The sequence below is a fragment of the Ochotona princeps genome, chromosome 26 (assembly GCF_030435755.1).
Source record: "Ochotona princeps isolate mOchPri1 chromosome 26, mOchPri1.hap1, whole genome shotgun sequence".
NCBI classification, from domain to species: Eukaryota; Metazoa; Chordata; class Mammalia; order Lagomorpha; family Ochotonidae; genus Ochotona; species Ochotona princeps.
This window is the reverse complement of record NC_080857.1, coordinates 5,057,408-5,081,971: the sequence shown is the minus strand read 5'-3', so window position 1 is coordinate 5,081,971 and position 24,564 is coordinate 5,057,408. Positions and strand designations below refer to the sequence as shown.

The 24,564-nt window shown below is 52.7% G+C and overlaps 2 protein-coding genes across 4 annotated transcripts in view; one reads left to right on the top strand and one right to left on the bottom strand.

Moving 5' to 3' along the window:
* Nucleotides 1-4,008: 4,008 nt before the first annotated feature.
* BDKRB1 (bradykinin receptor B1) lies at nt 4,009-5,559 on the top strand. The gene has a single exon (XM_004584538.2). The coding sequence runs from the start codon at nt 4,009-4,011 to the stop codon at nt 5,065-5,067; it is 1,059 nt and encodes a 352-aa protein (XP_004584595.2). The 3' UTR covers nt 5,068-5,559.
* Nucleotides 5,560-16,707: 11,148 nt separating this feature from the next.
* Nucleotides 16,708-24,564, bottom strand: part of ATG2B (autophagy related 2B) — a 64,006-nt gene continuing 56,149 nt past the window's right edge. The window contains exons 38-44 of one of the 3 annotated variants that reach the window (XR_009244253.1): nt 24,230-24,312; nt 22,393-22,514; nt 21,997-22,151; nt 20,353-20,502; nt 17,384-17,649; nt 17,277-17,322; nt 16,708-17,150 (exon numbers count right to left, since the gene is read on the bottom strand). Coding sequence is in view for 1 of the 3 variants with exons in the window: in XM_058655221.1 (XP_058511204.1) it covers nt 17,419-17,649; nt 20,353-20,502; nt 21,997-22,151; nt 22,393-22,514; nt 24,230-24,312 (741 nt within the window). In the remaining 2 variants the exon portion in view is untranslated. The other 2 variants (XR_009244254.1, XM_058655221.1) reach the window with 2 other exon arrangements.

Sequence of the window (24,564 nt, the reverse complement as noted above, 5' to 3'; positions counted from 1 at the left end):
TGAGGGTCCGGCGGCGTGGCCTAGCGGCTGAAGTCCTCGCTTTGCTCGCGCCAGGATCCCATATGGGCGCCGGTTCTAACTTCCCATCCAGCTCCCTGCCTGTGGCCTGGGAAAGCAGTGGAGGACGGCCCAAAGCCTTGGGACCCTGCACAAGTGTGGGAGACCTGGAAGAAGTTCCTGGCTCCTGGCTTCAGATCGGCATAGCATCAGCCGTTGCGGTCACTTGGGGAGTGAATCATTGGACAGAAGATCTTCCTCTCTGTCTCTCCTCCTCTCTGTATATCTGACTTTCCAATAAAAATAAAATAAATTTTTTTAAAAAATAAAATTTTAGTTGAAAGGCAGAGATAGAAACAGAGACCTCCCATCCATGACTCACTCCCAAACACAGCCGCAATGGCCGGATCTGAGTCAGCTGAAGCCAGGAGCCAGGCTCTCTGGTCAGCCCAGCATGTGGGTGTCAGGACCCAGGGTCCAAAGCACAGCCTGCTGGCTCCTGGGGTGTGCATGCGCAGGGAGCTGGCCTCAGGGGTGCAGCTGGGGCCGGAACCCAGGCACTTGGACATTGCTTGCGGATGTCCCAATCAGTGTCTTAGCCACTGCACCCATGGGTGCTGTATTTATCCCTCTGTTCGTGGTTCCTTTGTTCAGCAAACATGCTGTCAAAGAAAACATAGCTATTGTGCGGTTGGGGATGTTTTATAGTTAGATGCTACAAATCATAGGCTTTCTCCATCCCACTTCATTTTCTGCAGAGCAGGAATTTAATCAAAAAGATTCTTCCCTCAGCTTGGGATATTCCACGGCTCACCATGAAATTTCAAACGTTCAATCTGGGCATCGTTTCTCTCTCTTAAGATTTATTTATGTATTTGTAAGGCAGAGTTACAAAATGGAAGACGCAGAGCAAAAGGGACAGAACTTCATGTGCTGGTTCATCTCCCCAAATGGCCACAGTGGCTGGGGCTGGACCGGCTAGAAGCCAGGAGCCAGGAGCTCCCCGGATTTCCACAGGGGAGGCAGGGGCCAGTACTCGGGCCAGCGTCTGCCGTTTTCCCAGGTGCACTGGCAGGGAGCTGGACCAGCAGTGGAGCAGTTGAGACGTGAACAGGAACACGGTAGTCTTAAGGGACAGAGGTGTCACAGGCAGCAGCAGCTTAGCTCACTGTGCCACAAGACCAGCCCCAGTTCTCGAGTTCATTGGCTCCCTGCTCATGGCCCCTCGCGTTCTGCGTGTGAGCTTTGTCCTCGATGACGCCTGCAGACGGAGAGCTGTCTTAATGCCCTTTGCCGGGAAGCTCGGTGAATGCATCCGAACTTACTGGGAGCAAAGTGCAGCCAACACACACAATCTTTCCCAACACTTCCACAGTGAATGTTCTCAAAAGATGACTAAAACAAAACACAAGCCAATGCCTATTAAAAAGAAGAAAAAAAAACCACCATCAACTTGATTTCAAAAAAACAACAGTTGAGTAAATCTGTGCACTTAACTCTAAAATTTCACCAGTTGAGTGAAATGCAACATGTCTCTCAGCTGGTGGAATTTTGAAACTTCAATGCAGTTGTCATCAGGTGTGTACCACAGTCTGTTCCAATGACAGCTGTTTGATTCTTGATTCAGTATGAACACGATGCCCTAGCCATGTGTGCATTTATAATATTCCCGCATCAAGCCAACACCGGGAACAACTTGAAATGGAATTTAAATAAGGGTTGTTGCCTCATTTCACTGGCATGCGCTCCTGAAAGCTCTGCCCTGGGTCGGTGGGCCAAAGGAGTGACAAGCATGTAATCCACTGATGTTCCCGTCTCAAACCTCTGAGGATGAAGACAGAACACAGCAACACCCTCTTGTCAGTCAAGTTTTTCGCACAGAGCCATGCGTAGCCAGCCATCATATGTCACACCTCCACACACAGAGCCGGCGGGGCCAAAGAGAAGCTGTGTGTCGCTCGCCTGTGATAACAGCTTCTGTCGTCCCTGGGTGACGCCTGTCTCGCAGCACAAACTTAAATGAGCAACTCTGGGGGTCAGTGTAGTGGGTTGAGCCACCGCCTGCAACACCAGCACCCCACATGAGTGCAAGTTCGTGTCCTGGCTGTTCCACTTCTGAGCTGGCCCCTTCTAATACACCTGGCAAATAACAGAAAATGTCCCAGGTACGTGGGCTCCTGCGTCCACATGGGAGACCTCCAGGCTGAAGTCCTAGGCTCTTGGCTTCATTTTGGCCTAGTCCCAACCGTTGTGGCCATTGGGGGGAGTAAGTCAGTGAATGGAAGGTTTCCCTTATGCTCTCTCCCTCTCTGGAACTCTACATTTAAAAAACATGAATCTCTTTTTTAAAAAAAGGATTGTGGTGTATGTAGTGTGTTAAGCGTCTGCCTGCACTGCCAGCATCCAGATGGCTGCTCTGTGGAAAATGCAGCTCCTTACTAATGTGCTTGGGAAAGCAGTGGAAGATAGCCCACATGCTTGGACCCCTGCACCCACGTGGGAGACGCAGATGAAGTTCCTGGCCGTTGGGAGTAAACCAGCATTTTTAATTTTGAACTTCATGGCACAATCCTATAGTTTGGGATTCTACCCCCCCAAAACTCCCACACCCTGACTGGTTTTCCCCATATTATTATAATAGTATAGCCCTTCATAAGCAGTCATAAGTCCATCAGTCCGTTATTTAAGTGTGCCCAGACATTGCTGGTACAGACAATGTCAGACAGTCCAGCATCCCATTGTCCAACTATGACCAACAGTTTCATCGGGAGTCCATCCCCGATTTGGAAGCAGGGATGCATGTCGCATTGTATCTAATTGAAAACACTTCTCAAGGAACAGCCTGTGTCTCAGGATGTCTGGCAGGTGATGAAATCGTGGCGATACAAATATGCAAACCGCATGTTCGTCATCAGCTTCCTTGAGAAGCTCAGGACTTGGAATTGTCACTCAACATTTGTGCTTTAGCTCGGTCACAGCCAGAAAGGGTGCATTGCAAAATGGAAAACATTGCCAAACAATAAAATAAACGAACAGCTGTGGATTCACGCCCTGTAACACCCCCAGGCCTGCTGCGGAGGCCATGTGCGGGTTCTCCGTGGCCTCTGACCTCGGCGTCTCAGGTTTCCTGGTGGCGTGTCCGTCAGCTGGCCGCCCAGCTTCCGACTCTGCTTTTCCTGGCTGGTTTCATCCCAGCTTGCGGCTTCCAGCATCATCCCTGCGGTTAAGCTCCCGGAAGTGTCCTTACCCCACAGCTTGTCCCTGAGCACGGGACCCCAATGTGTCATCGCCCACTTGCAGACATCCCAAGCTGAACAAAGCCAGTCCTGGTGCCCTTTCTGCTCAGTCAGAAATGGTGTCATGCCTCCAGGTGCTAGGCTCAAGAACGGCACCATCCGGGACTGGTGCAATGTCTCCACCCGCTAATCCTCTTCCTCCAACTGCTGGGATCCCATATGGGTGCCAGTTTGTATCCCAGCTGCTCCACTTTCCACCCAACTCCCTGATTTTGGCCTGGAAAAGCAATGGAGGACAGCCCAAAGCCCTGGAACCCTGAACTCACATGGGAGACACAGATCCGTGCTTCGAATGATTCAGCTCTGGCCGTTACAGCCATTTGGGGACTAAACCAGCAGATAGAAGATCTGTCTCTCTTTCTCTCTTAGATCTCCCTTTGCTATTAAAAAAAATAAATAAATAAATCTTTAAAATTATGCAAGGGTCCCTTCCTCACACCCAGCGAAATAAGAGTATGAACCGCGTATCTGGGGTCTGATGGCCGCTTCCACCTGCAGGTGTGCTTAGCGACAGATCTTGCATTCTGTCGGCTGCTGGCAATGTGGGGCAGGGACTGTGCCTGTGTCAGTAGCACCTGACACATGGGCACTGGTGGCCAAAGAGGACAAGTAAATGAACGCCATTGTGCCCATAAAGCTTTGCTGTTCAACATGGCCGCCGCCAGGAGCCAGCCTTCTGTCACTCCTTGTGCTTGTCCCTTTCAGGTTGCAGTGCATGGCATCACAAATGCCCCAGGAGCTCCTGTTCTCCAACCAGAGCCGCTTCTCCCCTCCGAACGCCACATCCTGCGACAACGCCCTGGACGCCTGGGACTTCCTGCACCGAGTCCTCCCCACCATCATCATCGCCATCTTCATCGTCGGCCTCCTGGGCAACTCCTTCGTCCTGTCTGTCTTCCTCCTGCCCTGCCGGCGGCGACTAAGCGTGGCAGAAACCTACCTGGTCAACCTGGCAGCTTCCGACCTGCTGTTTGTCTTGGGCTTACCCTTCTGGGCGGAGAACATCTGGAACAAATTCAATTGGCCCTTCGGGCCCGCCCTCTGCCGCGTTGTTAACGGGGTCATCAAGGCCAACCTGTTCGTCAGCATCTTCCTGGTGGTGGCCATCAGCCACGACCGCTTCACCGTGCTGGTGCACCCCATGGCCAGCCGGCGGCACAGGCGGCGCCGACGGGCCCAGGCCACCTGTGTGCTCATCTGGGTCACGGGGGGCCTCCTGAGCACCCCCACATTCCTGCTGCGCTCTGTCCAAATGGTCCCAGAGCTGAATATTTCCGCCTGCATCCTGATGCTTCCCCACAAAGGCTGGCACATGGCAAGGATGGTGGAGCTGAACGTGTTGGGCTTCCTGCTCCCACTGGCTGCCATCCTGTTCTTCAACTACCACATCCTGGCTGCCCTGCGGGGGCAGGGGCAGGAAGAAGTGGGGCGCTCGAGGTGCGGGGGCCCCAAGGGCAGGAAGAGCACGGTGCTCATCCTCACACTCGTCGCTTCCTTCCTGGTCTGCTGGACCCCATACCACTTCTTCGCCTTCCTGGAATGCCTGTGGCAGGTGCAAGTCCTCAGGGGCTGCTTCTGGGAGGAGTTCATGGACCTGGGCCTGCAGGTGTCCAACTTCTTTGCCTTCAGCAACAGCTGCCTGAATCCTGTCATCTATGTGTTTGTGGGCCAGCTCTTCAGGACCAAGCTCTGGGAGCTGTACCAGCAATGCACGCCGAGCAGTCTCATGTCCATGGCCTCATCCCGCCAGAAAGAAATCCTCCAAGTTTCCTGATGGAACTAAAGCAGGAGGGAGCCAAGCCAAGCTTGGCTTTCTTCTCTGTCCTTCCTGATTGGGAGGACCAAAGCTGACCCACAGACTCCCAGGCCCTGCAGCCCCTGGAGGCTACTTCTCGTGCTAACCGGGCTTTGCAGGTGTGGTTAAACTAAGGATCCTGAGACGGGAAGAGGATCCTGAGAAGAGGGAAGTAGGAGGGTTGGGTCGGAGTTGGCGACGTGACTGCACAGCCAGAGGCCCATTGAGGCAGCGGCCACTGGCCCAGGGGTGCAGACGCCCTCCAGAGGCCAGAGGAGTCAATGACACTGCTTCTCCCAGTCCTGCGCCACGAGGCACCAGCACTGCCAATGGCCCTCGCCCCTCAGCCCGTAGAATGGAGTTTTTATCTCCAGCTTCTGGGATGACTGTTGTAAGCCATTGAGCTTGGGATGCCTGCTCCAGCAGCAATCGCGATCTTTGTCCCGCTCATGCAAACTGCTAGGGACAGAGCAGAGCAGGCTGGGGGAGCAGTAAGGGGGCTTCTACAAGAGTCCCAGTGAGCTCCAGACCTGAAGACCCCGTCCTTGACAGGGAAGGGGCTCTGACTCAGCAGGTCATCATAGAGAGGGAGGCCCAGCTAAGCGCGGCGTCTTGAGTCCGTCTTGAGGGGTGGCGGTGCAGGGACGCAAAGCAGACACGCCAGGAGGGTGAGCGCAGGAGTCCCAATGCACACGCCCTCGCAGCGCGCCACGCCCAGGCGCTCTGCTTGCCGGTCGCCCAGGCTGAGCCTCAGACAGGTCTGCCATCCAGGAACTCTCACCGTGGGGACAAGAGTCAGCAGAATGTCACACAGAAATGACTGCCACCAACAGGTGCCCCATTGCCCAGGAAGAGGCAAAGAAGTGGAATTCCGAAGAGCCAGCAGGTGACCAAATAAAATAGGGAAGGCGGGTTCTGCCTCCAGAGGCCAGCTGCGTGCATGGGGACGGTGTCCTGCAGGGATTGGGGACTGGGGGGGAACAGGCACAAAGGGAGGGGCTCCAGAGGTGACTGGGCAGAAAAGGCAGCAGGGAAGCAGGAAGCAGGCGGAGCCAAGGGGGCCTGGCTGGAGCTGAGAAGTGGGATTCTGCCACAGTGTGAACCTCCCCCACCGTTCTCTCACGGCCCCTCCCCCTAATGCCTGCCCACCTACCAATCACCTGTAGTGATCTCACCTGGCCTGGGGCCCACCCACAGCCCCTCCCAATCCCCACGCCCTGCACCTTCCAGGCTCGCCTGGGTGTTAACAATGAGCCTCTGTGTGTGCCCCCCTCCTGTCCCTTTTTACCTGGCTCTCCCCAGTCCTCCATCTTGCCCTCCCCTGCCCTGGCAGCCATGCCCCTCATCCTGCCACCGTGGCAGGAGACGTTTCTCTGCATGATCTCTCCCGTTCCATCCCCCTCTCCCTGTTCCTACCCTGCTGGAATAAAGGACCTTCTAAGCACCTCGCTACATCTGTGATTCTGGTTTGTGAAGAGAGGATGTGGCTGCAGGAATTAGCTCCGCGTAAGAACTTTAGATGAGCTTAAGACCTAACGCATGGAGCCCGGCGCAGTAGCCTAGCAGCTAAAGTCCTCGCCTTGCATATGCCAGGATCCCATATGGGCGCTGCTTCTAATCCCAGCAGCCCCACTTCCATCCAGCTCCCTGCTTGTGGCTTGGGAAAAAAGCAGTCAAGGCTGGCCCAAAACCTTGGGACCCTGCACTCACATGGAAGACCCAGAAGAGGCTCCTGGCTTCAGATCAGCTCAGCTCCAGCCAGTGTGCTCGCTTGGGGAGTGAAACAATGGACAGAAGATCTTCCTCTCTGTCTCTCCTCATCTCTAAATATCTGACTTTCCAATAAAAATAAAATAAAGTATATCTTAAGAAAAAACCCAACACATTGGGCTCGGCAGCGTGGCCTAGTGGCTAAGGTCCTCGCCTTGATCCCATATGGCTGCTGGTTCTAATCCCGGCAGCTCCACTTCCTCTCTATCTCTCCTCCTCTCAGTATATCTGACTTTGTAATAAAAATAAAAATAAATCTTTAAAAAAAAAAAAAGAAAAGAAAAGAAAAAACCCAACACACGGGTCAGACTGTGGGCAGCGGCTGCAATGCAGACAGGCATGGCACAGGAAGCAGCATGTGGAGTCACGTTACACCGTCCGGCTCGAGCACGGGTGGGGACAACTGAGAAACAGCAGAAGCACACCGTGGGAGGGCTGCGCTGCGACACTGAGCCCCCACGGCCATTGCAGGCAAGGCCAACGTCAGCTTCCACGGCGGGGGAAGAGGGTGCAGGGAGCTGACCCCAGTGAGCAGGCAGGGCGCAGCTCCATGGACACACAGGAAGGCCTTGGCTTCCCGTAGCAGAGCCAAGCCTCAGGCTCACTGGGCCCGGAGTATGGCCGTGGGGCCCCGAGAGCCCTGACGGGGGCTGAGCTGCCAGGACACAGCGTTGAGAGTGCTGGGATCAGCATCAGAGACGCCAGTTGACCCGGCTGGGGCTTGTGAGCACTGCTGAGCTGCCTGGTGTCATGTGGGCAGGCATCCGGCACAGTGGCTAGGCACCATTTGGGACGTGTATGGTTGGATCCTGGATCTGTTTCCAATCCAGCTTCCCACTAGGGCACATCACAGGAGGTGCTGGGTCCCTGGCACCCACATGGGAGCTCCAAGTCCCTGGCTTTTGCCTAGCCCAGCCTCTGCCGTGTGGGCATGTGGGGTGAACCAGTAAATGGAAAACCTCCCTCTCAATAGAAATAACCAAACAGATGAGTGGAAATCTGAGCCGCTGGAGTTAGCTGCTAATATCAGAATGCTGACAGAAGAATGCAGTGTCTGGCTTCTCTTGAACCCCAGGCAGATCTGGCAGCCACTCGGCCAGTACTCACTGGGCTGCTGCTTGGTTGGACCCTGTTCTGGACGGAGCCCCGCCCTCATCCAGGAGGCAGCTCTCCAGGCAGTAGAGTTTATGGCCTCTGAGCTGAACCAGCTCCTGCCCTGCTTAGGAAGCAGAGGGCAGGACAACGCCCTGGGGCTTGGCTGGGGTGGAAGCCAGGGGCCAGGAACCCCGACCAGGCCTGCCCAGTGAGCGGCAGGGACCCAGGCACTGTGGCCATCCCCACTGCCTCCCAGGCGCTGCACGAGCAGGCTGCTGGAGTCAGGAGTGGCCACACCAGGCTCCTAGGCTCTTCGCCAGACACATGTCCCTTGGTGAACTTCCTCAAGCTACTGCAGTGCCTGGTCTCACCTCCTCTCTGTGAATGACCTGGATATAACTGCTCTCTTTCTTGCTCAGCTGTGCTCAACTTGGGGCCTAGGAAACTCCTTTTTGGAGCCAGCATTATGACATAGCTGGCAAAACCTCCGTGTGCAATGCCCAATCTCATATAAATACGTTTGAGCCCTGGCTGCTCCACTTCCAGCCCTCTGCCAATGCACCTGGAAAAGCAGCAGAGGCTGGCCCAAGACCTTGAGCCCCTGTACTCCTGTGGGAGACCCAGAAGAAGCGCCTAGCTGCTGGCTTCAGCCTGGCCCAGCCCTGGCCTTTGCAGCCATTTGGGGAGTGAACCAGTGAGTAGAAGATTCTCTCTGTCTTCTCTCCTCTCTCTGTAACTGCCTTTTGAATAAATTAAAAATAAATCTTAAAAAATAAAAAAGAAAGAAAGGAGAGTCCTTTGTAAAGTCTGCAACTGACTGTTCCTTCTTCAGGCAAGATGTATGCCGAGCTCCGGAGATGTGGCTGGCTGGCACCGGAGTCAGCAGACACAGCCCCTGCCGAATCAGACACCTGTTTAAGGTGTGCCTGTCACATGGCTCGAAGCCCAAGCAGCAGGTGCAGGGAGAGAAGCCAGCCAGCCTCAGGACAGCCTGGCCTCCTCCTGACCCAGCCGAGCGTCCTCCCTGCTCAGGCAGCAGCTGCGGCAGGGCGGGAGGTCAACAGGGTCACCAGGCACATTCACTCTGGGGCCAGGTCAGGTCCAGACTGCCCCTACAGCATTAACACTCACGGTGGAGACGAGCTGACAGCCCTCAGCAGCCCCCATTCCCTCACCGACACATGTTCCCACTTTCTCTCCAAAAAGGTCCAAGTGGAGAAGAGGGAGGCCTCCAAGCTACGCCCAGCTCTGGGCCACGTCTCGCCTTTCCTGCACTCTGTTGGGGGAAGGCAATAGGCTGTCTTCCCTCCCTCCTGCCCCTGGCCCATCCATTGCCACTGTCATGACAGGGACTGAGCTCAGGAAACTCCCAGATGTTGCAATGGCCACGGACACGCTCTTGTCCTCCGGAGATGAGTCACCAGCCTGATGAGCAGCAGGTGGGAAGCAGTCCCAGGAATGCTCCCCCCACCACCTCCAGCCAGCACTGCTCTCAGCCCTTGACCCTGGGCTGGCCTCTGTGTACCTTCAGGTCCTCGCTGCTGTTCCTTCCTGTTCCCACTAGCCTCTTCCACAGTGCCTGGGAAGGCGGGTCTTGGAGTTTCCTGTGCCCAGGCCCTGGGTTCTCCCCCAGCTTTCTGGGACCCCCTGTCTCAGCTGGTGTCCTAGGAGGGCCTCCCCATGGGGCTGTTGACCACAGGTGCGCAGGGCCTGCAGGGCAGACAGTGGCCGGGGCAGCGGTTCCATCACTTGCTTTGCATCCCATAGCAAAGTGCCCAGTTCGAGTCTCGCTGGCCTGCTTCCCACCCAGCTGCCTGCTAATGCACTTCTGACCCATACAGTGGATGTGAACCAAGTGCCTGCGTCCCTTGTCACCCACATGGGAGACCCAGATGGAGCTTCTGGCTCCTGGCTTGAGCCTAACTCCAGCCATGATTATTGGGGCCATTTGAGGAATAAACTAATGGATGGAAGCTCTCTCTCTCTCTCTGCCTTTCAAGTAAATCAATACACCTTGTGTTTGAGAAAAGCACTGCACTGGGGACAGGAGGGTGGCAGATGGGTAAGTCACTGCTTGAAACTACGTCTATACCAGAGTGCCAGGGTTGGAGTCCTGGCTCTATTTTCCATTCCAGCTTGATGTTACGGCATGCCCTGGGAAGCAGCAGACGGTGGCCCCAGCAGCTGAGTCCTACAGGCTGAGCTCCCAGCTCCTGACCTGCGGCTGGTGCAGCCCAGAACATCACAGGCATCGGGGGAGTGAACCAGGCAGTGACAGGTCTCTCTCTGTGCCTCTGCCGTGCAAATAAAGAAAAGGAAATGTCAAGCACAGCGCATTCAAGGGTTTATCTGGCTTCCTCTCTTCTCCACCTTGAATTTCATGTCCCGGCAGGTGCTGGGTGGGCGTGGACCCAGAGAGACATGGTACAGGCCTCTACTTCGCTCCACCGCCACACCCCACACAGCAGCACACAAGCACCACCTCTCACCCCACACCCCGGTTTAGTCCCTCATGTGCCCATGTGCCCACTGTGAAGACCTCGGGGACTCTGTGCCCTGTGTCTACAGAGAAGCTAACTGTGAAATGGAGCGACAGTTGTGTTCTTTATGTAAGTAGGGTCTGACTCAGAGGAAGCTGCTACGGACAAACCTCGTCAACGGAGATGGTTGGGATTTTTCCAGACCTCACCAGGTTCCTGGGGTCACGACTTGGCAGGCTCTGTTTCACCAGGACCCACTTCTAAGCCAAGTCCCGCTGGGAAGGGCAAGGGCGCCCTCTGCTGGTACACTGTGTTTTTCCCAGAAAATCTATCCACATTTTCTCTTTTTTATAAGATTTATTTACTTATTTGAAAGGTAGAGTGACCAGGGCTGAGGGTGGCGGGATGGGGGGGTGGGGGGGAGAGGTACGGCACAGGTACAGAGAGAGTTTCTCCTCACTGGCTCAAGCCCTGAATGCTGCAACTCCATCCAGGTCCCCGTCCAGGTGGCAGCGGCCCAAGCACATGGGCCTCTCTGCTGCTTGTCTGCAGAGAGCTGGATTGGAAGTGGAGCAGCCAGACCTTGAACCAACACTCAAATGGGACAGCAGCAACATCGGCAGTGGCTTTGCAGTCTGAGACATGCCCCTGGCCCCTGGGCTTTCTGTCAGCCTGGATGTGGCCCAGATATTTTTAGAGGTGGAGACTTCCAGGCAACACCCTGTGACACCTTTTACACTTAGAAGAAAGGGCAAGAACACAGCAAACTCAAACCTCTGCTTTTGTCCAACATGGACTCATGGTCAGAGTTCACAGTTAGAAACCCTTGTCCAGCTTATATTTTGAAGCTCAGATAAACCTCACTTCATGTTCTCCATTCCAGCTTAAAGAACTCCGTCTCCCTGTCTCTCCACAGTCCTTGGTGAGTTTGTCACTACGATCTTCCCAAGTGGCCTGGCTCTTACGTCCCGTACACCTTGGTGCTGCCTGCCCGAGAGCCCAGCAGAAGCCAGTCACACAGCTTTGTGTGAATGAGTCAGGTCCCAGGGAGAATCGAGTGACAGGTGACACCCAGTGAACTACTGGGGTGGCTGTCAGAGACCTCACCCAGCAGCTGCACCTGCTGACACGACACACCAACCGTAAGGTCAACTATTTTCAAAGGAATTGCTCTGAAGTGCTCTTTCAGCAACTCCTCTAGAGGTGGTACTACCTCGCCAGTCACCATGGTCAGGAGACAGAGGGGCTGTTCCCACCCTGGGGGCTTGCTTTGGAAAGGCATGCGCACAGGGACTGGCCTTGGCCTGCCACATGCCAGAAACCCCTCCTCCCATCCCACTGTGCAAGCCAGAGGTGGCTCCAGTCCCCTGGGCTGCAAAGCCCTGGTCACATGCATGCCTTTATTGGCAGCATGTTGTATTTTAACGGTTTATTGTTTGTTTTTAACTCACTGCCTCTAGCTCTCCCAATGAGTGCAGTGAGAAGCTGGCTTGGGAGGAGGACCAGGGAGGTTGCCATTCTGCCTCCTGGTCTGGGGGCTCAGCCATGGGCCCAGCCTGCTGCTGCCTTCCAGTCTTCCCTAAGCAGGCACTTGTCTGTTTAAACCTTGTGTGGCTTCTCTCATCTTGGAAACCTACATCTGTGCACGTGCCCCGACTCCTTCCGTGAGGGCAGGAGACGTGGTCCTGGGCCCAGCACGGTCCGCAGCCCAGTGAGGTGTCTGAATGATGAATAAGATGAACAGTGACTCTTAGGGGCCCAGCAGAGCCCTCTGTCCAGACAGAGCAAGATTACGACTATCCTTTCTTCAATGTATGTTGACGGTGCTGGTAACGATTTAAGGCTATGACTAGAACTGAAAGTCCAGCATTAATGCTGAATATATGCTACGTGACCAGTGCTCTCTGCTGAGCACCCAACATGATAGTCACATTTAGTGTCAAGTGGGGTCCTGGCAGGGTGGGGTTGCTCGGGATGAAGGGCAGGGGTGAGTCAGGAGTCTGCTTAGCCCGTGTGGGTAGGTGGAGGGAAGCCGTCCTCACTGTGGGGTGTCCCTGGTTCCTCTGCTCTAGCCCACCCTCAACTTAGGGTCTGTCCTGGGCCTCAGTTGTGTGAGTTAGTGGCCATTGCCACAACTGTTCCTCACTTCCTTCTCATCCCCAAGACCCAAGCAATGCTGGGCCCCACCAAGTCTGCGAGGACCTGCTGCAGGCACAGGGGGACGCCCAAGGAGCTGTGGCAGGTCCTAGCTGGACGAGGTCACAGCCACCCGCTGGCCGCCCTTTCTGCAGTCTCCTGCCTGAACCTCCCCAAAGGCAAACTCGCACACCAGATACAGGCCCAGCCTCCTTGGCTGAGAGCAAGGCGGAAGGGGACAGGCAGGAGGGAGGCCACTGTGGCCATCAAGGGGATCAGGGCAGTGTAGGCTCGTGGTGGCCATGAAGGGAAGGCTGTCAGGGTGGTGAATGCCCAGCCAGACTTGGGACACCTGCAGCTTAACCAGCAGACAGTTCTGCGTTGACATGCAGACCCCTGTTCTTGCACACTTTGTAACCTTTATACCTGGTGCTAAGTGAGTTTGCTAGTGCCAGAGGAACACCAGGGCAGCTTTTACCGCCTCCAGACTCCACACCCACGGCCAAGAAAGTCATGGTGTCTCGGCTTCCCCGGGGCCCTCAAATATGCAGATGTCTGGCAGCTGCTGGTGCAGGTGCTGTAGGGCACCCCAAGTACTTGGCTCCCTGCTGCAAATGAGGGACCTCTGGATGGAGGCCCTGCCCCCTGGGGTTAGCCTGGCCCAGCCCTAGCTTTGGGGGAATGATCCAGACATTGGAAGATCCTTCTCTCTGCCTTATACATAAATGATTTTTTTCTAAGGGGAGCAACATGCTCATGAGAACACCCCCAGCAGCGGCTATGGCACAGCCCTGGACCCACCCCAGTCCCCAAAGTTTCACACAGGCTCTGGAAACAGTTCTTAGCAACAGACACTTGTGTTTAAAGAAAATCCAAAGCATAAATATTTTAATTTTCTTCAAGAATAGTCTTAATTTCATGATAATCCCAATAGTCACAAAACAAGTTACATTTCCACAAAAATACTTGTACAGCATTGATATTTAACATATTCACAGGCATAGTGACCAGCACTGGGGAAACTGGGACACATGGCGACAACAGGTGGGACACACACACTCACAATGCTCCTTTTACTCAGTGTGTAAAGTCAGGATGGACCAGCACAGAAGCTGAACTTAGTGCATCGACTATATTTCTCAACAGAAAAGCAGGCAGCTCTACATGAACAAGCTACACAAACACTGTAAGACACATCCAGCTAGAAGCTGCTACTCCATACACACAAACCATGTGGCCCAGCAAAGAGCAGCTGCTGTGGCAACCAGGGGCACGGCGTAGGTAACAAAGCCAATGGCGTGGCACCGACCATCCTGTGAACTGTGGCTGGCAGCACACTGCTTCCTGCAACGCAGGAGGCTCACCTCCAAGGAGCCCAGTCGCAGGAGGCCAAACCGCACTGACACTTGTTGACAAACATGGCTGACATCTCACAACACCACTCTCATGCGCAGAGAAGGCTGTCGCGCAAGCGTGGGGCAGGCTTTTTCTATCTCTGAGCGGTGGACTATCTGATGCAAGCACTTCTGAATTAAGCTTAGAGTTGTGCCTGTGCAGGATTCCAAAAGTGTTGAGATAAAAAAATAGCTGGCATTTATGCCCAAGTGAAGAGTGACTGTATCTTCTGGTAAACAAAAATTTCCTGGTAATGAAAAGAAGAAATCTTTTTTCTTTCCCCTCAGGGGCTCTAAACTGTGCAAAGAACGTTCCCTTTAACCTCAGATCCAAAACATAATACTGTTTGCTCATCAGCTGATACGTCCAGTAGCTGCACCTGCAGATACGAGAATACCACTGAGCCCAGGCCCGGCTCCCCAGGCACACCAACCACTCTGTGGGCCTGGGGGCTGCCTCCCACCCCAGCCCTCCACACTCACTGTGGGTGTGGGGACACTGAGGCAAAGATCATTGAGAAAGAGTTGGTCCTGAAGCTCTTTCCAGTCCTCACTTAAAACTCGCGTCTGTGAGCCAGCTCGCCATGCTAGGGAGAGGACACCGGGAGCACAGGATCAGACCAAAGTCAAGGGCACCGGGAAGGGGAGGGGGCAGCTTGCAGCCCTGAGGACCTGAGACTTCACCAAGGCATCCATCCCAGACAGCTCTGCGAGGGGGTGGGTCGGGAGCAGAGATCCTGACTTCGCCACAGGAGGCAGGCGGCAGCCATGCTGCCACTTCCCCACCTCAGACACACTGTCACCTGGAAGGATTCCCCACCACATCATGAAGATGCTGATGCCAAATGCATCTATACACTTGAGGATGCCGAACTGCACCTGCTGTCAACTGAACTGCAAGTTACTGCTGTGATGCCTAGAAGAAATGTGTGCTTTCTGTCTCCTAAAAGGCCAGCGTCACGGGGTAGTCCACTTGAAAACAGCGATGCGGGGACTGGCGAGGGAAGCCTTGCTTAAGAGGAAGCAGCTGTGGCCTTTCTGTGACGTGCTGATAACACTGCAGGCTTCTGAATCATGACAGGTTTCAGCAGCCCGCCTCTGCCCTGGACTCCTTGGCAAGGTGGACCCATGTAGCCTGCTGCCGTGGCAAGCGCTGTGTACACCTCCCTGCGAGAGCTCAGAGCCTAAGGAGCTTAGCACTGCCACACAAGGCCCACGAGTGCCACATGCCACAGGTGGGGGCCACTGTACCAAGCACCGTGTCATTACCTCCAGCCATGCCTGTGCACATCCAGCCTCGTCCTCTGAACACCTCACTCAGCTGGGCCACAGGAGAGCCGGGTGCTTGCAGAGAGGAAACGTCTTGGCCAAATCGCCTGCTTGGTAAATCATAGTCTGGCAGCGCGACGGCTCTGCAGCACGCTCTCCTCAGCCAGCACAGAAGGCAGAACAGACACTTTTTAAAAGAACACGTTGAGCATGGTCATGTACAGACATCCCAAGTGCGCGTGGGCTAAGCTGACACGAGCAAGAGTGTGCAGAGAGCTCTGAGATACACGCCTGTGTCGCCGCCAGTCTACCACCAGCAGGCGCTGGACAAAGCCCCTCCACCCGTCCTAAGGGCAGCATGCTTCCATGACATTCTAAGCCTAATCTGCAACTCAGAGCACCAAGAAAGGATACACATTCCTCCCTGTGCTTGACTTGACCTTGCATGAACTGCAGAAAGGGACACCTGGGGGCCTGCATGGTGAAGTCCGCTCGAGCGGTTTCCAGCTATACCCTCACAGGTCACAGACAGCATCTTGTACCCCACACAATGCAGGGAGCACGCAGCCAGGGGCAAGCCGAGCCGACGTTCCCAGGATGCCAAAGCAACAGATGCTAAGGGTTTGGAGTTTTGGTTGACATCGCTTTCCCTCTCAGAACACTTAGAGAACAAAACTGGTGTCATTTACCCCCAAGACACACACTGCAGACACCGTGCAGCACGGGCGCGTTTGGCAGCCCACGGTGGGCAAACGCCAGCTCCCAACTTCCTTTCTACAGATCATCTCTGGCCAGACCGGGCCGGGCTGCCCTTTTGCTCCCAGGCAATGACTTGACACTCACCAGCATCAGTTTCAAGAAAGTGGTCCTGAACATCCTGGGAGCAAATCACAGCGGGCATCTATGACCGAGTCCCTAGAGAAGCAAAATATTCATGGAGGCATAGAACAACGTTACCTTTAAATAAAAATACTTTATTCTTTCCTGACAGGTTATCAAAATGTACACTGTTCACCAGATAAAAATGGTACTTTGAAATAGTTGACGAGGGCATTGCCAGAGGATTTTATCTGTTTTGGATGTGTGAGAACCACCCGAAGCCTCTTTCCACACATTCCTAATGAGCCTGTGCTACACCTGTTTAAAGCTGAACATACAAACAACTCCATGGCCGGTTCCGGACAGAACGCCCGCTTCCACGGACACGCAGGGGAAGCGAGGCAGCTGACGTCACCTTCGGGCGTATCCACTCCTCTTTCCACTGCAGGTAAAGGTTGTCAGTTCTATAAAGTACAGAGCACACGACTCCTGTGGAGGCAACCACACACACGGGGCTGACGTAGACACAGCGGAACACGTCTGCCAGGTTCACCCTCTCAAACCCTCACAAAGATCTCTGGGCAAACGGGAGCAACGCAGTGAAGGGCATGGACACGGAGCCCAGGGGGCCGGGCTGCACCTTACCACCACTGCTTCCGTCAGCCCATCTGTCCTGCCTCCACCTCTCTTTGCCAAGGTAAGGTCGAGGCTGTGACTCTTAAGCCTGGAGAGAAAAAGTGCCCAGAGCTAGGCCAAGGGAATTTTCCAACATTTCTGATTGCTCTATGCTGTCGTGGGAGGTTTCCACTGCACCCGGTCCGGCCCAGGGAGAAGCTGCTGCCCACAAGGTAAGCATCTCACAAACCTGGCAGCAAAGGCTTTCAAGAACCTTCGACACCAGACACCAAATGTTTTGATGGGGCAGTACTAAAGCAGCCCTACAGCAGCCCAAGGTTTTGGTTGTATGTTATTTTGACGTTAAATTATTTAGCTTAAAAAAGCTTTTGTTCCTGAGATGAGCACAGTAAAACTTTCCATGGAGGCTGCCCTGGGCCACTCTCTCCTTCCCCTAATCGGATCATCCTCTCCATGGAGTCAGCTGGAAGCTGCCCCGGGCCACTCGCTCCTGCCCCTAATCGGATCATCCTCTCCATGGAGTCACGCTGGAGGCTGCCCTGGGCCACTCTCCTGCCCCTAATCACATCGGCCTCTCCACGGGAGTCACGAAGTCACACTGGAAGCCGCCCTGGGCCACTCTCTCCTTCCTCCCCGCTGGTGCCCTCTCCACAGAGTCACTGGAAGCCGCCCCGAGCCACTCCCTCCTTCCTCCCCCCTGGTGTCCTCTCCACGGAGTCACGCTGGGGACCTCAGTCTCCCCCGTGGCGCCATTTCTGTGACTCATCTTGCCGAACATCCGGTCGGATCTGGTTTCTCATGCCACCTAGAACATTTGCGGTGGCTTCTGTGGCCACAATCAGGGGTTTCACCACGGCAGGGGGGATCTGGCGCAGCACCTCGCCCACGGCCCCGGTCACGCCCCTGCTCTCATGTTCTCGAGCGGCGGTTTCATAAATGGTCTGGGCCGTGTCTGTGAGTCCCTGCAGACAGGCAGAGGGAAGGGAGCAAATGACCGTCAGAAAGCTCACCAAATGAGCCCAGAACACAGGCTGTTACTGCAGCTCATCAACAGTGTGTGTAAACAAATGCTTTAAAGACCCTGCTTTTCACATTACCTAGGGTAATTATTTTTATGACAAAATTCTAATTGCAAGGGAGCAGGGCAATTATTATGATTCAGGATTTTGTTGTGACACTAATGAGTGGAACATGCAGCTAAACTACCATTCCACAAAGGAAGTTTGCAGTAACATTTAATGATCCGAGAGTAGCTTGCCCGGCACGATTAATCACGTCAGTTAAATCAAACCCAGCAAACAAAGCCCCTTGAACAAACACACTCACTACAAAAATATGGTGACAGCCTCTTTGATTCAACACAAGAAAACTTAATCCACTAAACTCTACAAAATTATTTAATTTGTTTTAAATGACTGGCTATGCACTAGGAAAGATAATTGTAGAACATTCAATTAAGATAAAACCGCTAAACAGGACATTTTATAGGATTAAACAGAACATTCTGAGAACACGAAGGACAGAAGTTGTTTAATGATTAGAAGCAAAGCTTTTGCATCAGCATTTTCCCTCTTCCATCTATCACCACCACACGGTCGCGACCGCTCACGCGGGAAGCCGAGCGCCAACGCGGGAAGGACAGCCCGCTGAGTAACTGCCACAGGATTTGGAACCGCTACCATTTATTCAACTCAGAAACCTCACGGGACACAAGACACCCCTGCCCTGTGGCAGGTCCAGTGGCAGGTTCATGGTAAAGCAACTACAGGTTTTTCAAGGACACCAGCGGCCCATCATCCGCACAGAATCCACTCATCTCTTGGAAAAGCCAGGAAGAGCACGGTCACCACCCAGGGCCACAGGGAGCAACACAGAAGTATCTTAAAGTCCCGCAAACTACCTGCTGTTTGACGGTTAACAGTAAGGGGAAGCTTGAGCACAGTGAGGGGTCCTCCTCCTCTGTCCCACCACCAGGGGGCAGCTCCCAACTCCTTGTTCCAGCGTGAAGAGTGACCCTACCCAGTGCGGAGACAACACAGGAAACAGATCTCACCTCCATAACTTATCCATGTACCTAGCAAAAGGCACTTAAACACCAAAGTAAAACACTACTGACCTCCTATGTTGACTGTGGAATTAAATGAAACAATTCATCTAAAGAACTTGACACTTTGAAGATAATAAATGTTCCACAAATCACTGCTGAATTACTCCGCCTATCTTGCAGGTACCCAGTCACCACCACAGGGAATTACGTAAAGCCCGGTCTCTGACATGTTCTTTGCTTTTGTCTTTCTATAATCCTTTAAAAGTGTAAAAACCATGTGTGGCTCCAAGGCCACAGCTGACTAGCAGCTCTGTGAGACTCCTGGCCTGTGCTCACCTGCGGCTCCCCAGCACCTAAAGAGCAAGCAAAACGCTTACAACCACTGAGGAACCTGTTCAAAAGCTCGTCTCAACACAGAGGTGCACTCAGTCCATACCCTCTCCACTGACAATATGGGGGAGACAAGCGAACCCTAAATCAGTCCTCTAGGGTCCACTCTCAGCTCCAAGACCAACTCTCCCTCACCCCCCAACTAGGAAGTTCCTGGTCTCCTGGGAACACCACCTGCCTTTTAGCATTACTACACACTTGGCATGAGCTGGGACGGAGATTCTTGTCGGTTAAAGCAGGTGTTTCGCAGGCTGCCCTATAGTCAGCTGTTGCCCACTGCTCCTGTCATGGCTTGAACCCCAGCTAAGTTCTATCTTGCCTGCTAGTAACCAGCCCAAACCTGACCTCTGTAGGCCATTCTCTCTTCACTCTCCCTGCTGAACCTCTTTTGCAAAGGGAACCACCAGCCCCACCATGGTCAACCATGACACATGTCCGGGAGCCTCACCTCCGCAGCCTTGCCACCAGGACCCGGGGCTGCTCCTGCCAAATCACAGAGCAACCAAGGGACTCATGGCTGGCCTCAGCCTATGACTCGGAACAGACCTCCTTAAACACGAATCAGACTATCTTACGGCATCTTACAAAGATGGAAGGTGAATCCAGGGAATGCCTAACGGCACTCAGAAGGCCGTGGAGACCCCTGTGGCATCACCACACTGCGAGCTCACACCGCTCAGTCGGCACTGAGGACCCCAGCCCCGGGAGCTGCCCAGGCAAGTCACCCCCACAGCAGCCTCTGAGGGGGCTCCATCCACCAGCAGAAAATTAATAAACTGGGACCAGTCAATGCCTGAGACACCATAAAGCCATCTAAGCTAAAGCTGCATGTGTCAATCAGTAGACACAGATGTAGAAGAAGTGGAGAACACAGCACGGCACCGTGTATGTCAACTTTACAGACAGACCCTGGCAGGCTTTGGCTGTGAGCACCTGTGTCCCATAAGTAAGCCCTAAGAGCTCATGCAGAGTGAAGCACCAGGACGGGGAGGGGTGGCTGACACATCTGACGGGGGAATGTCTCAAGCACATGGCGCTGAGTAGAACCGTGAGCCACACCAGACAGGGACCGGGCAGCTCACCTTCACTCCCGCCTGCTTCTCGCAAACAGCGAGCCCACTTGTCCTCCGTCACCACTCTCCGGGGGGCTCAGTCACCAGAGCCCCTCTTCCCACCACCGGCACCCACTCCACGGCACGTGAGGCCCGTGCACCCCGACTCTGCCTACCTCCTTCACAACACTGTAGGCCTTGGCCACGCCTTCCCTCAGGTCTACTGGCTGTTGGGCCAACCGATGGTGCGCAAATCTTTTCGTCTTCTTGGGCTCGATGGCAAGTGTACCAGGAGACACCATGTCATAAGCAGTCTCGGCTGCTGCCTGCGTCACATGTCAGAGGACAGACATGTATTAGGACAAGTCTGCAGCTGGGCAGAGACAGGGTGGAACAGTGGGCTGCAACGCAGGGACACACACGGCCACCAGTGCTGAGCCTGAAGTCCTTACCAGAGTGTTAAGTACAAGCTCAAAGCGAGCGTCTGGACTGACCTGAGCCATCCCTCAGCACATCCACGGTAGGCCACAGCCAGCACCGCTTCATCTGCGATGCTTTTGTTAAGCCCGGCTCCGATTTGCCCACGCAGATGACATAAGCAAATCCTCCACTAACTGAATGATCATAATCGATGTGAAATAGGCAAGCAAGCTGTATACATCCTCTGCTGTTTTATTCTAATTATTTGATGTGGAACACTGAAGCAACAAACAACTATGACACCGGAAGAATATCTACTCCCAATGTTTTGTATATTTCCACAGTGTTTTAAAAATAAAGCCAGGGGGGCTTGGCAGCGTGGTCCAGCGGCTGAAGTCCTCGCCTTGAACACCCCGGAATCCCATATGGCCGCCGGTTCAAATCCTGGCGGCTCCGCTTCCCATCCAGCTCCCTGCTTGTGGCCTGGGAAAGCAGTTGAGGATGGCCCAATGCTTTGGGACCCTGCACCCCCGTGGGAGACCCGGAAGAGGTTCCAGGTTCCTGGCTTCGGATCGGCGCGCACCGGCTGTTGCAGCTCACTTGAGGAGTGAATCATCGGATGGAAGATCTTCCTCTCTGTCTCTCCTCCTCTGTATATCTGACTCTGTAATAAAATGAATAAATCTTTAAAAAAAAAATAAAATAAAGCCAGGGGCATGGTGCATTGGCTGAATTGCTATTCCTCCACCTCTAAGCAACAGGATTCCCTACAGGAACCAGTTCATATCCTAGAGGTTCCACTTCCCTTCCAGCTCCCTGTTTGTGGCCTGGGAAAGCAGTGGAGGGTGGCCCAAGGCCTTGGAACCGTGCACCCGCTTGGGAGACTCAGAGAAAGCTCCTGGCTCTTGGCTTTGGATGAGCTCAGCTCTGGCCATTTGGGGAATGAACCAATGGACGGAAGATCTTTCTGTCTCTTCCTCTCTCCACAAAATCTGCATTTCCAATAAAAATAAATACATCTTATTAAAAAAAATACAGCCAGGGGCTGGCACTGTGAGGCACTGGATGAAGCTACCACCTGCAATGCTAACAACCCCGTGTGCCAGTTCAAGTCTCAGTCACTCCAGCTCCAATCTGCCTCTCTGCTAATGCACCTGAGAAAGCAACAGAAGAAGGCCCAAGTGCTCAGGGCTTTGCCACCCTTGTGGGAGAGCCAGAGTCACAGCCTCCCGGCTCTGGCCAGGCCCAGCCCCATCCACTGCAGCCATCAGGAGAGTCAACCAGTGGATCAAAGAGCTCTTCCTCTTTCTTTTAAATACATACATAAACCTTTTAAAAATAACAATTCAAAACAAATCAATAAAATGACCCAACCATTGCTGCATGCTCCGGAATGATACCTGGATGGTCTGCACCATTCTGTTGGTGAGCTCCAGGGCAGCCATAGCCGTGGAAGTGCCAAAGGAAGCAGCTCCTCTCTGAAAGCCTCGGACGATGCGACCATCCTTCCGGTACTGCTCGATGGGCAGCCAGACCAGGTCCTTCAGGCCTTGCACTAGAACAGGCAAGGAAGAAAGCGGAGTGAGCACGGAGTGTTGCTGTTACTCACTCTCAGCTGGAGTGTTTAACTCCTAGAACAGCCACAGCACAGTGAGAGCACACACGTGGCTCTTCCAGGAAGAAAGTATTCGTGTTAACTCAAAGGTGACCTTGAAGGGCCGAGACTCACCAGGAAGACACAATTATCTTTCGATTAAAACCAAACACACACACACAAAGCAGGAAAGAGAACTCACCTAGCTGTACTAGTGAGTGCATAGGTCCAACTCCTCCCAGGATTCCTGGCAGCTGGTTCTTCTTGATGTCATTAAGCCATTCAGTGAGTGCATATGAGAATAACTTGTCAACACCTAGTAAACTAGAGCAAATGGCTATTAGAATAGAGACAAGAGAAACAGATCCAGACATAAAATCAGAGTTCTTTTGTTACTTACTCTGTGAAAAAACAAAATTTTTAAAAACAAAATATTTTATATTTTTAAATCAAAAAGAAACACTAATCAGCCATTTACTTCTCAATCTGAATTTCTCTTAATATATGTCTTAAAGTCCAATCTTAACGTCAGTAATTTCTGCACCATGTGGGTGACATGCTCGTATTTTCCTGACCATTTAGCTTGGCACAGGATTAGCCTATCTATACACTTGCTGCCAAATTGCTCCTAAAAACGTTACCTTGTGAACTCTGAGTCTTTTCAGCAGATAAACCAATCTGCCACTCATAGAAGAATCCTAAACTGCAGGGGTCCGTGCAGTAGGTGTAGATGGCACGAAGGTGTGAAGAGAACAGCTCCCCTGCCTGGCAGGGCCCGGGGGAGCTTCCAGCTGTTTGGCAGGGCCCAGCGGATTTCTCTCTGACCACCTTGATGCAGTTTCACCACCCTTTTGCATGGACACTCAAGCACCCCACTAAGAATCCTGTAATCTATTGAGGCATTGTTTGCCCCTGTGAGATGGCTTTGGCAAGTAATATGAGCTTGAGAGTTAATGTTACTGATAATGTCTTGGTGAGTGGGCCTTTAACTGAGCACAGGAGTACAATTAAACCCATGCCATTTCTGGACACCTTGTTGTGTACCTACCCATTGTCCTGAAATCTGGCCCAGACATATAGCATGCCTTCTGGGAAATGGCTTAATAAGAATTTTACAAACTAACAGAATTGATGGGAGTATGAGCGGAAACTGCTATGGCAAAAAAAATATAGTTACTGTGACCTTAAAGGTTAGCCTGTCCTTGCAACTTGTAGAGCATAGAAAATGCAGCTGTTTTAGCCGTTTTTATAATTTTTTAACTACAGGAAATATAGGGCAATTCTACTAACATCACAGAGATATACTTTTGATTATTGTTTAATTGTCTATGGGGTTGTAGGGTTTGCAGTTGTAGGGGGATTTAACGTTTGGAACTTTTTGCCTTAGATCCTTATGTTCTTTTTCTTTTGATGTATTTTTCCCATTATGTGATAGATAAGTTGTGAAAACAAAATGTAGTAGGTAGGAATGTTTTACTGATTAGTAGGTAACCATCTGTGCCTCGGCCTTGGAGTTCTGGCTGTCACCTAATGGCTACTTCTTAAGAATGAATAATGGTTTGCTTTAAAGAAACTGATTATAGTAACTTACAGAATTATCTTTAAGAGCACCTGGTTGACCATGAAGTAAAAATTAATTGAACATCTGTGTATGCTGTCTTAGTTCTAAAGTTAAAGATAAAAAATCAAACGTTTGTACAGAGGCTAGTGATGTGTCTAAGTAAATAAAAAGGACAGCTTCTTTTGGAGAAAAAAGCATATAGCAAGAATGCACCAAGTGTCAGTGTCTGTGTCTTTCTTTATCGCCGACGCCACGCACCCTTCCCGAGCTCCGAACTCTCGGCTGGAGCTGGACTCCGGCACTAAACTACAGCTGTTTGTGAAAAATACTGTTCTTTTCACACTACTTCTAATCCCTTGTAATGAAAATTTCCTCCTAGTCAATCCGATTACTCTAAAAACGAGCTCTCCATAGGAGATACTGAAAACAGCTCATGCATGTTTTCTCTGTTCACATCCCGGGCTGCAGCACCGCTCACCCGTGCCGGTAGAAGAGTCGCTTCAGCTTCAGTTCCGAGCAGTTCAGCTGAGCCAGGCCAATGAGGATACCAGCCAGAGTGCCCTGCACCGGGAAAGTGCAGGTTAGCGTGGACACGGAGCGCAAGTAACACCAACACCACTGCGATTCTGAAAGCACTGAAGATACTTACAGAAAGATATATATCTGTGTATTGTGTGTCTGCATATAATTTACAGCGCATTTACCTGAGGCATGTAAGTAAATAAATGATTATTTGCTTTAAAATAATAATTAAATTCTAAAACTGCTTTGATTTCAGATATATGTATGTATGCATGAATGTGTGTGTATATA

Coding starts and splice junctions, on each gene's coding strand:
- BDKRB1 (XM_004584538.2), top strand. CDS start 4,009: ATGGCATCACAAATGCCCCAGGAGCTCCTGTTCTCCAACCAGAGCCGC.